This window comes from Spea bombifrons, chromosome 2 (genome assembly GCF_027358695.1).
Source record: "Spea bombifrons isolate aSpeBom1 chromosome 2, aSpeBom1.2.pri, whole genome shotgun sequence".
NCBI classification, from domain to species: Eukaryota; Metazoa; Chordata; class Amphibia; order Anura; family Pelobatidae; genus Spea; species Spea bombifrons.
Genome location: NC_071088.1, coordinates 36,080,661 through 36,096,027, shown reverse-complemented (window position 1 = coordinate 36,096,027; position 15,367 = coordinate 36,080,661). Strand labels below are relative to the sequence as shown.

At 35.8% G+C, this 15,367-nt stretch overlaps 1 protein-coding gene across 1 annotated transcript; it reads left to right on the top strand.

Moving 5' to 3' along the window:
- The first annotated feature begins 6,932 nt into the window (after positions 1 to 6,932).
- Positions 6,933 to 14,290, top strand: MYOG (myogenin). Its single transcript, XM_053456814.1, has 3 exons — positions 6,933 to 7,507; positions 11,556 to 11,634; positions 13,152 to 14,290. Exons 1-3 carry the CDS (start codon positions 7,001 to 7,003, stop codon positions 13,271 to 13,273), a joined length of 708 nt encoding a protein of 235 aa, XP_053312789.1. The 5' UTR covers positions 6,933 to 7,000; the 3' UTR covers positions 13,274 to 14,290.
- Positions 14,291 to 15,367: the final 1,077 nt, after the last annotated feature.

The window sequence follows — 15,367 nt, the reverse complement described above, 5'->3', positions numbered from 1 at the left end:
TCCACGTGTCTGTAACTTATAATGTAAATCTATGGATATAAATATTTATTGTAGTCTCTTGCATCAACTTAATTCCATAAACAGAGATATTAAAACATTTACCTTCCAATGACACAAGGTGAGTATTCTTTGTTGATTAGGAAGATGGCCTTGTGATCTGCTCTGAATCAGGACTGCATCTCAAATCAGATATCCACTGCCGACAGCCCGAGACTTGCAGTTACTTGGAGAATGGTGAATGGGTCTCCGACATATCTTTTTTGCCTTTGTCCATATAGGAACTGTGAACTTATTAATTATTATTGTCTTACAATATAGATTCCCTTCTGTTTACTGCAATAAATTGAGGAAGTATAAAGACCTTTGCTGTTTAGCTTGAGACAGTAGGAAGGTTGGATAATGATAATTTTGGATTACCTAGATGGATTTCATGATACTCAAGATGTGTAATGTGAAAAACACCATCAGATCCTTTTGACACAGGTGTATAAAATCAAGCATCTAGCCATGCAGGCTGGATTTACAAACTTTTGGGGAAAAAATGGTTGTTCTGAAGAGCTCAGTGAATTCAAGTGTGGATCTGTGATAGGATGCCACTTTTGCAATAAGTCAGTTTTTGAAACTTCATCCCTGCTAGATATTCCACACCCAACTGTGAGTGGTATTATTGGAAAGTGGAAACATTTAGGAACAGCAGCAACATAGCCATGAAATGGAAGACCACATAAAGTCACAGAGCGGGATGCTGAGGCACATAAAGTCGCCAACGCTCTTTTTGAAGAGTTCCACTGGCATTAAAATCAGCACAAAAACTATGCGGCCAGAATTCGTATTTATGCAATGCTCCATCAACGCTGCCATTTTCTGTGAACCTTCTCCTAGTCCATGTTATTCTATCTTGGTTGCTTGTGATGTGGCCCTCTAATCATATGTTGGTGTCGCTTGTGAGTTTGTTTCCAAATGGCCTGAAGGTTTGCTTGCTGTTCTCTAGCAGCACATTCCATAATTTCTTCTTATTTCAGATTTGTTTTTGCATAAAAAGAAATTATACATATTGGATTATGTTCTTGATACCCAATTTTCTTATGAAGAAATGGATATGTGTACAATACTTAATCAATTAATAACATAAAATATAAGAAATACACTGAACAATACAGGATACACGTATAGTGAAGACAATAGAGTTCGGCCATGTTGCAGCTAATAAGAAAATGTAAAATGATACAGAGAAATCAATGCCTACTTGGAAACAAGACTTGATGTCTCATCAGAGACCAGAATGCATATAAAAATAGGAATTAGGAAAAAGACATAGCACAGCACTGTATGAAGTAAAAAATGATATTTAGCTCATAATAACACCATATATAATTACTTATATTTGTCATAAGAAAAAAGGCAATAAAAAGTATGCCTCTGTAATTGGAAATCAGGTATAAAATTGAGGCTCAATATAAGTGTGAAATAAGGAGTGTACATAAGGAGAAGGTTTTGAAAAATTTTGAATGTAATAAATCCTTCAAAATCATAAAAAGTAATATATGCTGCTTGTTATTCGTTTCAAAAATGTATAACAAAATACTATTAGTGGTCTTCAGGTTAATAACAGGTTAAACAATGTTAGATTATTTTCCGGTGCCAAGCTTCATTTAATGACATACCTGCATTCTATTAATATATAAACTATAGCTGCTCCTGTCAGAGATTCTATAAGATTCTATAAGATGTAGCTTGCATCGCTGGCATTACTTTACATTTTGAAGGTCTGACCTCTGTGATCTTCAGCTCCAAGTACAGCATGAATAAAGCATATTTAAATCTGTGGTATCTGTGTCCTCAGTGATTGAATTATGAATTATGCAGGGTTGGTTCAGACATCCTTGCTGACAAACTAAGCAGTGATGGCCCTTAACAATGCATTGTGAGCAGTTCTATATTTACCTTTGTGGCTGCCCTAGACCCGACACAGGGCAGCGCCTCAGTTCCCTCCACCTCCATGGTCATATCTCGTTGGCTGTATCCTAAAGGCGCACATATCACATATCACAAAGACCACCTTTGTAAGTGGCCCATTGTGCCGTGGGACACCAGGGGGTTTAATAACCTGAGAGGGAGATCTGTCCCCTGCTTTTGTAACAGGGGACTGCTGCCCTAGGCCTGGGCCTAGACGGCCTAGCCCAGGATACGTCACTGATAGTGAATTCAGCTAACGCTACCAACTTGTACAGCACTGGAGCCCTAATATAGCGCTAATATACTAGGTCCCATTAAATTTTCCCTGCTCCTTATATTAAATTCATGTTGAAATAGTTATTTTTTTAAGGAAATTGTAGTAGGGTATATGTAGCAATTATTGAAATGTTCTTGCTGAATAGAAAATGATGTTAGTTGGTATGGTGATGGACCTCTTTACAAACCATCCACCAAACTCCCTGCGTGTCTTTACGCTATGATAAGCTCCTAATAATATTGGTTGTTTTGTGACATATATATATATATATATATATCAATTACTACACATACTAGATTGTAATCTTGAACTCGGCCCTACTCATCTTTTATTTCTAATAAATGTAAATCATTAACCAATAATAATACGTATATATTTATATCTTTGGGCCGGAGAAAGTGAAGTTTGTTTTCAATTTAATTAATTGTATATTTAAATATTAATAAGCAAAGAATATCTCTATTGATTACAAAAAACGATTACATCTACCCCGGGTATTTTTTTCCTTGTAATCTTATGGAATGAATCATTATCTTTCGCAGTGTTGGTCCATCATCAATTATTCATTAACCAAGATACATTTATTTAGGGAAAACATTTCCGCACTGCCATGGAAGCAAATGTAATGTTAGAACCCACAGATTCTTCTTGGCTTCACTTCAGCGAATTTTAGAGGACTGGCTGGAATGCATTGTACAGAGAAACAGGCATTAATCCACCCATCCCGTGTGATAAAATTCTTTCCACTAACCGAACCCTCACTTGGTATTTAGTTAAATGTCCAGGAATAGTTTTTCAAATGCCTGCAATTAAGAATATTCGGAAAGAGCCATATTAGACGTGCCACCCCTTATAGCTGTCCTTTTAAACCCCAGGACCTGAGTCAGAGAGAGTCATCACATGCCCCTTGCTTGATCTGGAAGGGAATATTTAAGAGGTCCACCGAGGTTTAATTTTAGGTGCTGGTTCAAGACTGATATTACATTTCATTATCTGTTGGTTCAAGCCTGAAATTACAGTACATGGTCGATTACCGACTGTAATATAAGAAAATTATTGATATCATAAATTTATGAATTCCGACACCAAATTCTAAAGTGTTCTACAAATGGCGAAAAAATACATATTTTTGAAGTGCTGAAACATACATCTTGTACATGGTGTGCAGAACCCTGCTCGCCAAAGGGAATCAAATTATGTTAACTAGCTAATTCCACCTTTGTTTCACCTTCTCACCACATAAATCAAGAGAGACCATTTTAACCCATGATGGTTCAAGCTCTAATACAGTCACCTTTTTGTGAGTTATGACTTAACCCTTCTATGTATAGCGAATGCACGGTTATTTTAGTGGCATATTTGTATAAAAAAGGATAGTCAGTATATTAAAGCTTTTCCTAGGCATATTTTTGTTATTTAATAAACTATCCTTTTTTAAAAAAAATATATCCATTGACAAGAGTTTTTCAATCTTGTTATTTATGAGCTGCTAACATTTCATGCTTCCAGTAACCCCTCCATGAACACAAAATTAAGGACAGGTCTGGGAGACAGATACTTATTAATCCACCAGCTCTCATCTGAAGAGATCCTCGAAACATGCACATTAAGGGACCGATGACGACTTACCATGAGAAATCCTGATGTAAACAGTTATTACTTCTGACATCATGAGTGGCAATTATAATAACCTCCCACATAAATGACCTAAGTTTTGCCTCCGTGTTAGCTTTTCTTTGTAGGCTGCTTTGAGACGATTCTCTCCATTTCAAAGAGCTACTAACTGAAGGCTAAATGAATCAAGAAACACTCATTTTCTATGCTTTGGTATTATTTCATTAACAGATAAATGGATATTCTTATCTTGGTTCCAGAGAAGATAGCCGCATACTGTATGCTTTTAAGGCCTTGGAGAAAATACATCTGAGGTCTTGAAAGCTTTTGTGAATCTACATCTAACCCTGACAATGCTGGTCCGTTTAATGGCATCACAAGCTTCTTTGACAACGGAACGCATTGATACTAAACTGTTAAAAACAATATCAACATTAAATTCAAACAAGTTTTCACTGTTACTTGAGTGGAACACCTTAGTGTCACTCACCTGGCTGAGATATCTGAACAGTATGTATTCTACTTTTGTGGCGCAATAGAAGATACAATAGATATGTCTGCACTGAATCGTATCTGATTTTTCTATATAGTCCTGTTTTTAAGGATCCTCCCTGGCCAGTCACTGAGTTAATCTTTTCCCGTCGTTCTTTTGCCCCTATGCAGATATTCACAGACTGTGCTTGATCTAGCCATTTTGAGTGTTAAAATCTTAATTAGTGGAAAAACCCTTTGTGTTTGCCCATTAAATAATTTTAGGTATTTTCTGACCCCCCCCCCTCCCCCATCAGAGCGCTTGAATTAAAAGTACAGCCACATTAGTCTAGGTAGAGTAGGATCCAATTATAAAATTCCTAGTATCCTACAGTGGCTGGAATGGGGAACCATGGCTACTGTAGGGAACAAAAACATTTCATATACGGTAATGTGGACAATCGCGTAAACAATCAGCCACTTAAATGATACACAGAAGAAAGTCAACAGCGCTGGCAGACTATGTAGAAACCGTGATCTATTGGAAGTAAGATGCATTATGGGTTTGAGCATTCCCGAGTTCTGATGAAGCAGAAATTGCTAGTTTTAAAGTGGACATAAAAATACTTAATAGGTAACTGAGACCTTCCCTTGTTTTGTAGAAAATAAAGCAGGGCCAAAGGCAAATGTAATGTGTCGATTGCTTCAAAGATTTAACACAGTAAGGTCATCTAGTAATAGTTATTGTAGACAAGGGTGCTGCTATATTCTGATGGAAGAATCCATAAGTTTTTATGGATGAAAGGGGAATAACTGGACTGGCACAACGGGCATCTCCACATACGACACGACATAGCTGTATACTCTTATATTTCATCGGACGGCCGCTGGCCTTAAAGTGCCAAGGTTGCTCTATCATCTCCAGTCTGGATGTGCTTAAAAATGTTCCCCAAACAATTTCCCAAGTTTTACAGTGTTTATATAGGCTGGAATGAAATGTGTATGACATGATAGGGGGAGATATGGAGATAATGGCCTTACTATGGGTTGTAATCTGAATCATTTTATAACAAAAAAAGGTCATAATTGTAATTCTCAAAGAGATAAACATATTACAGTGAAAGAGACAGAGACGTATAGTGGGATAAAAGGATGCAAAAATGTATCTTTGTGGTTTGTGCATATTCTGTGGCATTAATTTAATACATAGGTACCAACAGGGACACTATTTTTATACATAATCTCCAATGACACACACAAGTCATTTTCAAAGCAGAATCCGCCTGGCTATTTTATGCTGTCCAACCTAGGGCAGTGGCCACATCGATTTCTATACCTAGCCATGCGTGTTATCAGAACATGGAGAACAAGGAAAGGAAACAGTATTGACAGATTATTGTAGAAAAATGTGAAGTGACAGAAGACTTAAAAACTCCAGCCTTTCTATGTATTAAACAGGCCCAGACTGCCCATCAGGCACATGGGGCCACACACTTTAGCGGCAGATTGGGTACTATAGCATGTGGCCAGTGGCTGGATATGCCCGGGCAAACTCTACATGAGCATAAAAGTGTAGTTTGCGCCCGTGCATATCCAGCCACCTGCCGCAAATGTTGATACAGTTCCATATACACACATAAAAATACATTTTAAGAATGCATTCGATTTCATTCAGTATATTCTATGTTAGCAGCCACGCTTTACTATGTTGTCCTCCCTACGATTATGGTAGCTTGCCAGATATTTAACATTCATCTCGCAGATTCATTCATATACCCATGTGTTGGTGTTATGAGGAGAAGGCATTATTATTCCCAAGCATGTCCACAAGAACAGAGTGTGTTTGGCAAGGTTCTATGCATGAAGATTTTGATTTGTATCAGAAAATAATTCTCTTTAATTTAATGTTCTTATTATTTCTGTAAGGGAATTTGTACAATAAATCTGCTCCCTCTAGTTAATTCATTCCAATAAATCGTATTATAAAATATGAGCTAGAACAAGAATATTTGAATCTTTGTATATCATATGGCTGTGTATACATGTCTGATGGTATATTTATATATATATGCACTGCACATAAACCAAAGGATAGAAGTAGCTCAATCTATAATCCATATTTTTATATATATATATATATATATATATATATATATATATATATATATATATATATATATCTACCCACCTATGCTTTATCTATCTATCTATCTATCTATCTATCTATCTATCTATCTATCTATCTATCTATATATCTATCTATATATCTATCTATCTATTGTTTGAATTTATCAATAAAGTATTTAAGAATACAATTTAAAAAAAGGCAAAAAATTTAATTGAGGATTTATTTTTGTCTTTTTTTTATCTATCAATAAAGTATATTAAAATATAATTTCAAAAGAGGCAGGAAAAATTAAAGGCACATATTTTTGTCTTTTTTTTTTTTTCTTTCTAAAGTTGAATCCTCTGGGGAGAATCCTGTCTATTCAGATGTAAAAAAGTTTTGATGTCAGGCAACAGCTAAAAAGTGGATCAGATTTCGTGAATGTTTTCTATATTTATCTGCGTGATTTAATGCTGGGCAGAGGGTTTAAATGGCATCAAACAGTTGGTGTGAAGGGGAGAAGTGCAGTTGCTGTATAGTTGTCGAAGGGGAACACTTCTAAACTTGTCAAAGCCATGGAGCTTTTCGAAACAAGTCCCTATTTTTTTCCTGACCAAAGATTTTACGACAACGAAAATTATTTCAATTCAAGGCTCCCCACCTACGAGCAAAGTGCGTTTCAGGATCGAGGAGCAATTGGGATTTGTGGTGACGGGGTTAATTTGCCAGGATCTGGTATTGAAGATAAGGTGTCACCCCATCCTAGTATAGGTCAATCAGACCACTGCGCTGGCCAGTGCTTGCCATGGGCCTGCAAGATGTGCAAGCGGAAGACGGTTTCTATGGACAGAAGAAGAGCAGCTACACTGCGGGAAAAACGCCGGTTAAAGAAAGTCAATGAAGCTTTTGAAGCCTTAAAAAGAAGCACTTTATTAAACCCCAACCAGAGGCTTCCGAAAGTTGAGATTTTGAGGAGTGCCATCCAATATATAGAACGCCTGCAAACTCTGCTTTCATCTCTCAATCAGCAAGAGCGGGACCAGAGAGATTTATTATACTTGGCTAACGGATCTCAGAGCGTGGTAGGTAACCAGAACCTAAAAAAGCATTGTATGGACATATATGATGCATACGTGTATGTTATACATATTCTCAACATTTTAACTATGTTATTTACAAATGTATTGTTGATGCTTCTCGAGAATGGTGACCGTTTCTACCCCGTTCAGAATAAGAAGCATGTTATCTGCAAAGAGCATTACGATTCAGCGTCGCTATGAGATCAGCTGGTGATTTGTCAATCACTCTTTTGTGTTTTTATCCATATCTATTTCTTCGCAGAGATTTATATGTGATAATTCCCAGGCCGGACTAACAGGCTAGCGCTACCTCTTCAATATGTGAATTGCTTTAAAATCGGTGACATTCTGACCTTGACTGTGTTACACAATATCCCCGTGGCTTAGGCTACAACAATAATATACAGTATATTAACTCCGTCTGTGACTTTTGAAATGGCCTTCACTGTATCGGGAAAAAATATGTGAAAATGTAATTTGCTGCCCTGACTATACACATTTTTTTTTAAAAGAGGACAACTTTGTATACAATTATACAATATCCATTTTAATATGGAAATGTTATTTTAAAATTATGAACAATATAATTCTTTTTTTATTTAACAAATAATTAGCAATTCACGTATTTTGAAAATACAACATATTTTTGTGGAATAAAAGGTAAACAATAAAAAAAAAAAATCAGATCTCTCTAGTTTACCATACAATATTATCAGACAAATGTAAATTTAAAATGTTTGCTATTAAAAATTGTTGTTACTTAAACCAGTCCAAAATAATTACATTTAGCACTATGTTACTATTGTGATATTTAATGGTTCTAGATTTCAATACACATTGTACAACCATTTGCGTTGTATTTGTTGTTCTTGTTCAAAACTACAACCAGTGCTACACTGTAAAGTGCTTTGTTTTACTTGTTAAACTTTACTTGTTAACACATTAAACACATACCTGTCATAACCCACTTTAGTCCCTTATACAAGCAACCCTTGAACTCACAAACATGTCAATGCCATAGGGGCACTTGGGACATAATCCACACCGACCTTATGACCTCAGATTTAACAGTCTTTGGCTACTGTGCAGAGAGTTACTGGCTTATAACATTAACGACACAATAAATGTAGAAAACCGTATATACCGTAATTATTCTCCTCTCCTATCAATATCTTAAAATTCTAACTAAATAGTGAATTTAGTAGTCATTTCCCAAATATCTTTGAATTATTAATATAGGAACAGAAAGAATATGAGATGGCAGACTATTCAGTCGTCCATTTTTTCTTGCTTGACAAGCTTGGTCTTGTCATTCAGGATAGTCTTATGCATATCCCATACATATTTAAATCCCCTCTCTGTATTAACCTCTACTGCTTCTGCTGGAAGGCTGTTCTACTTATCTACTTTGCTCTGTGAAGTAATGCTTCCTTACATTAAATGAAAAACTAATTTATTTGAGCTCTTCTTGGTCATGACACTCTGCTCCCAATGATGTTAGAATGTCCAGGGGATAACACATTGAGCGCCTGTCAATATGGGCCGATGTGGGAAAGCCACAGTAGATTTGTGTTTGCTATATCTTTATACCCCACACAGATCTGTATATTTATACTTTTATTCATAGTCAGTGAAATGCTAGACGATAGCAAAATTCAAAGATAAGGTATCAAAAGATCTTTGAGCGGGCTGAGTACCAAAGGATTGTGAAACCATTGTTCATCATTCTGTAGTTGCCTGAAAGGAGATATTGAGAAAGATTATGGAATATAACAGTTTTTAAATGGAATATAATAGAAGGAACTGAAAATTCACTCTGCCCAAAGAGGGTCCTATTTTTCAGATAAAAACAGCTGGCAAATTATTATTTTTTAAATATTTTATTTTAAACTGTTAGTGTATGTCATTTGCATATGAAACATATTTTGAAATGTATGGTAAATGTTTTAGACAAACCTGGCATAACATGGGTGTATTAGTGCCGTATATCTTATATATAGGTATATGTATAGATAAATGTGCTTGATTATAATTTGTAGCAATATTCATTTATTAAAACCTTAATAGATGTGATGCCATTAATAGATGTGATGGCTTAGAGGTCCTTATACATTTTAGGCATGTCATCCGTGCAGATACATAGAGGTATTCTATATAATCCATCCATACGCATTTGTACCTTGCTCCTTTCCCCCATCCCAAGCTATTTGTCTCCTGATAAGTGGTTTATTAACTGCTCTAATAAGACTCCTCCACACACATGCACATGCGCGGTAATCATTCCCATTGATTTCAATGGCACGAAACAGACCACACAGAAGACCAAGGTGACTTAAAACGCCAGCTAGAACAGAACTAGCTCACAGTGTACAAAACAACCAGTAGTTTGAGGCAACAATTGTTCTTGTAACAAATAATGCGTGTTATTGCATTTTTAATGTGCTGATATGCATAAACGGGGCACCTTGAGGGCTGCCTGCCTTAATTTTCCACTGGTTAGCTTAAATATGTGTACAATTAACTCACGTGCGCTAACTGGAAATGAATCAAGGACACAGAATATAACCCCTCGCCCATCCCATGTCTACCTCATGCAGTCCTAAGAAGAAATGTGTAGGGTGGTCTAGAAGCACAATATTTAGCATTGTATTATTGGTAAAACAAAAATGATTTAAAAAACACAGGATTTGATAAATTACATTAACGTTTTTTAGCCAATGTTTAACTTTTGATCTAAAACTCCATTTTGTATATAATAGTACTTAAATATTACTTCAAAAGCCACTTTTTACCTGGAAACAATGGGGGTCATTAATATTGATTTTGGAGCAGAGTTAGAAAAAGTAGTCTTATCACCATCAAACTAGTTTAATTGTCATGCCCTTGAAAGCAGTGGTTGCTATGGCGACAGGACCACCTTTTAGATTTGGAACTAAAATGACTGTATAAATAAAGTCATATATCTAGAGGTAAACTCAAAAGAGGCCGACATACACACGCAATCATTTTTATACTTTAATACTAGCGACATTTTCAGCATTCACTGAATATTTCATACTGTTTACACTTTGGCTCAGACTGGCCACCTGGTACACTAGGCAAATGCACGGAGGGCCTCTGGCCATGGAACACGTGGCCATGCATTTCCAGCCATCAGCCACACATAAGTCATCGACTGTCTGGCCGGTGTGGGTGCATAAAATCTATTTTTAACAGATGAAATAGAATTGCCGATATTGACAGATTCTTCATTTAAGTAGAGTAGCCAGTCACCACTTGCATAAACATCCATCTTCATACAGCTCCTGCACGTGCTTCAGTTGTATTTTACAGGCAGAATGAACCAATCGCACCACATTACAAAGTAGGTCCTCAAAACTACGTTTAAGCATTAGAGTTTCTCCTGGCAGCGAAGAGTACAGTTATTTTAATAAATGATCAGAAAGTATATCCTCCTGGTCTCTAATAGAATCAAGTCATCTAAATGTGTCAAAAATGCTTATACGGTCCTAAACATAATATCATTTTCTCTGCTTTATAGTTAACCCTCATTGCTGTGATTGTTATACATTATGGCAAAGCATTGGGGTACTTCTTAACACCATAAGCATTGGTATTTGCTAGGAAATTGAGTCTATTCGGGGATCATGTAGAACATGTGGTTGTTTTAGGGATTAACTCTCTCCCCCACTCACTCTATATATTTCCTTACTTTGATTTCTGATTCCAATTATTTCATGTCTACTTGTCGTAAGTGTCTAACGTGGGTTATCACATCCTCTACGGCAAGTAGAGCAACAGGTTATTGGTACTGAGGAGCTCAAGCATGTCCTCCAACTAGTGGTGTCTGGGCCAGCTGCCCTTCTTGCCCAATGAAAATGAAGGCCCTGATTTTGATACAACTGCTCTGTACTTTCATATAGCAGCTGAAAAGGCTTCTTTAACTGTAGTGATAAATACCGTAATCTCCGTATACATTTTACCTACAACATTAAGAGGAAAGAATTTTCATTGAATAAAATTTTGATTGACATTGTGATTTGTTTGCCAGTTATCAAGTGAATGTGGATCGACTGCGTCATCTTGCAGCCCTGAATGGAATGAGTCTGACTTTAACAGTAGCCAGAGTGGTAAGTAAAAGTGGCCCCCAACATTTTGTGAAAGTGAAATTATACGGTTCATACATAAGAAAAATCTAGTGTTGGGACAAATAAATCTAACATAGTTATTTTCTAACATTATTGGTAAAACTCAGTTTCCCACTGAATCTTAATTGTTTACATTGAGATTTTATATTGATATATATATATATATATATATATATATATATATATATACTTTTCTGCTAACTAATATTGTTTGCACTCACATCTGTACTCCACCAAGTCTACAAAACCATAATAACTCAAAGCTGCATTCACCAAGACTTGGGCTTTGATTGGCCAACCCACTTACTTTGGTGTAAAGGAATATAGAATATCATAAATTTGTGTATCTTAAAGGTGATTAATCTGTTGCTCCCCAATTGCTATGGAACAGTAAATCTCATCATTCTGCTTCCATGATTTTATTTAGATGATAGGAGATGGAGTCCAAGCTGGTTAGCTCTAAAAAGACGCAAAACATGTCCCCAATTTTCCACCAGATTTTTTTTCACAGGTTATTTCATCAGTTTTATAACCTATATGTTTAGAACAGATCAGCGTTAATTTGTACAATAATAAAATGTAAAAAAATTGTTTTTTTTTTTAAGGAAAGGACAAAATATGTTCCTTATGTAAATAGATTTAAACCAGAACAGAAAGCCCTTCAGGCTTTCAGATTCTGCATTACAAATCATGTGCGCTGTTGAAAAAAAAATCACATGCCCCTAATAAATAGTTTCTGAAGGTCGTATCTGCAGTAATTTGCACTGATACATATCACCAGCCAAAACACGTAGGAGTCAGCTGTGTATGAAAGAAAAGCGACCTCACAATAAGGATATGGAAGCGTTAAATGCCCGTTTGCATGCAGGAAAAACTGCTTAAGCATTTGAAAAAAATCCAATGACATTTACACAGATTAATCTATATTGTGTCCTTTATACAAATTTAAGTATATGTTAAAGGTTTCAAAACACTGAATTTTAAAGTAATTCCCTGCGATAACAATTTTGAAACGTGATATTTTTGGTGCCTGCTGATTTTCAAGGGTATCTCCATTTACTTAACTTTATCACTTTGGATCCATGCCAAATTGTTTTTGTTCTTTTTTTGTTACACCTCTATTTCGGTATTTCTGTTATTTTTATTGTTCTATTCTTGTTTTTACTTTTATCTGACCTTCAGAGATAGAACTAACCTATAGTTTCTTTGCATTTCCGCTAACTAGATCCTCCTCTACAAAGTTTGTAATTCAGAAATTGGTGTAACACTTTTAGTACCCCAATACCATAAACTGAAACCCAAATTGATTAAGGTGATTAAAGAAACATTTAAGTAATGGATTCCATAGTATTCCCCTTCTCTGTAGACAGTAGAACCAGAGCAAGGATCATCGCAGAGAAAGAAGTGGCATTTCTTGGATATTTTTGACATTACTGAGATATTAAGCAGTAGCGGGCGATAAATCTAACTTTTTCATTCATTCTCTCTTTTTTCTTTAGATCATCTTTTAAGTGATGATTCTTCTGAGCAACAGGACATCAATTCCCTATCATCGATTGTTGAAAGCATAACATCCGGAGAGGTGTCCATCAGCTATCCTGAGCAACATATTCAGAATTAACCACATAGCAAAGTGGAACTTGTTAACAAATAGCACAATGGAAATTGTACTCGCCTATGTATACCTAGTAGTGCTATTCTATAACATGGCTTCCAGCCTCTAACTATATCTTAAAACCTATTCAATTTTAAGGGCTGCAAAATGTCCTTTGGCACTACTGTAGGATTTTAGGAATACTGGGGCCTAATAAGTAAGGGTTTTTAATGTTTTAGACCATCTAAGAATATTATTCTGTATTTACCCAGATTTAATGAACCGGGTTAAAATGATGCGTTTTCTAGGCATAATTATTTAATTAAATTATTAAATCGAACATAGAACTATGTCAACTAATTAATCTTAAATTAAGAGACTAAATTTTTTATTTAAATTGCAATCTACATTATATTTATTCATAGCTTAAAATATTTCCAATTCAAAGAAGAGGTGGCATTGCTGACCATGGTAGAGCAAATCTGAGCTCTTGTATTTGGGTTTTGGATAAATGTGTGGCTTAACTTTCAGGCCAAGAGAAAAGAGGTATTTCAATAAGAATGATAAAAGTCATTTTCCTGCTTCATGACTTGCTTATCACGTTAGAGCCTTCTATTAAATGGCTTAAATGTTACTAATATGGCCAAAGAACACATTGAAATAGTCTGTGACACTTCAGCTATTGGAAAAGTACAGCTATCATGGTGCATGTGAAATAAAGTTCATGGATCGCTGTTCTAATATGTTTTCACACCCGTGGGAAAAAAAACTTCATAAAAATTCCATTATTTGGTATGATTTTGTAATATATTTCCATTTCATTTTTTTCTTCAACATGTGTGTTGATTTGCAAAACCTGTTTTTATATTCACAGGGGCCAATTTTTTTTTATTTTTTTGTTTGTAGAATTGTTTGACCAATTTAACTCCAAAACTTCATATTGTGGCCTTTTTTTAATTAAATGTGTGGGTTTGCTATTTTGATTTTTTTTATTTTTGCTAAGTTATTTGTATGTTTTTTTATTAAATAAAGACGTTGCTTGAATTTGAGTTTGGTATTGTAATCACTTGATACGGGACAAGGATTTAACCTTTTCTAGAAGAGCTTTTAAATTATGATATTTATTATTATTACCTTTTCAGAATACATGCAACTGAAATGGACAGAGGCCAAAGAGGCTCAACCATGATTTAAGCAGGAAAATACTAAAATAAAAAGAAGTGGGACTTTAAACTGAAAACAGAGGGTGCCATCCATCCTTACTGTAAAGGATAATACTGAATGATTTCAAGGGTGAGCCATTCACAGAAAAATACATACAAAAAGGGATTAGAATATTTTATTCTAGAACAGTCAGTCCTGTATAAGGAAACAGCAACCTCAGGTATATGTACATATGTGACATCTCGTCTGGATTATTGCAATGCACTGTATGTAGGCCTCCCAGAAAAAGAACTTCACAAACTCCAGTTGGCTCAGAACACAGCAGCCAGACTATTAACAAATCAACCCCGCTCTTGCCATATTACGCTTATTTTACGGTCTCTCCATTGGCTTCCTATCAAATGGAGACTTCACTTTAAAATAGGTGTGTTGTCCTTTAAAGCCCTAAAGGACCAGGGACCCCGTTACCTGAAAGAGCTATTAACACCCTACATCCCTGCTCGCCCCCTCCGATCCACACATATGTCTCTTCTCTCATTACCCAAAGTGCGCACAAAATCCGTCTCCAACGCATTCTGTCATGCTGCTCCCACATTCTGGAACCCTCTACCACTGTCAATCAGAGATGCCCCATCTTTAGAGACTTTTAAAAAAAGACTTAAGACCCATCTATCTTTTCTCCCAATCCTTCAGATAATTCACTCTTTTTCTCTTGTATGCATACACCTGTAAAGTGCTTTGAGTCCCACCAGGAGAAAAGCGCTATATAAATACTTGTTGTTGTTGTACATTTCAGTTTCCGTGGGCTTCATCAGTGAAACACACTTAGTATTTCTTTACGCACAGTAAACAAGGTGATCTATGGCTGGACTCACCTCTTGGAGTGACCATTCACAAAAAAATAAACTCATTCTCACCAGACAGCTATCTCGCTCTGGAAGAGGTCTAAGAACTGGA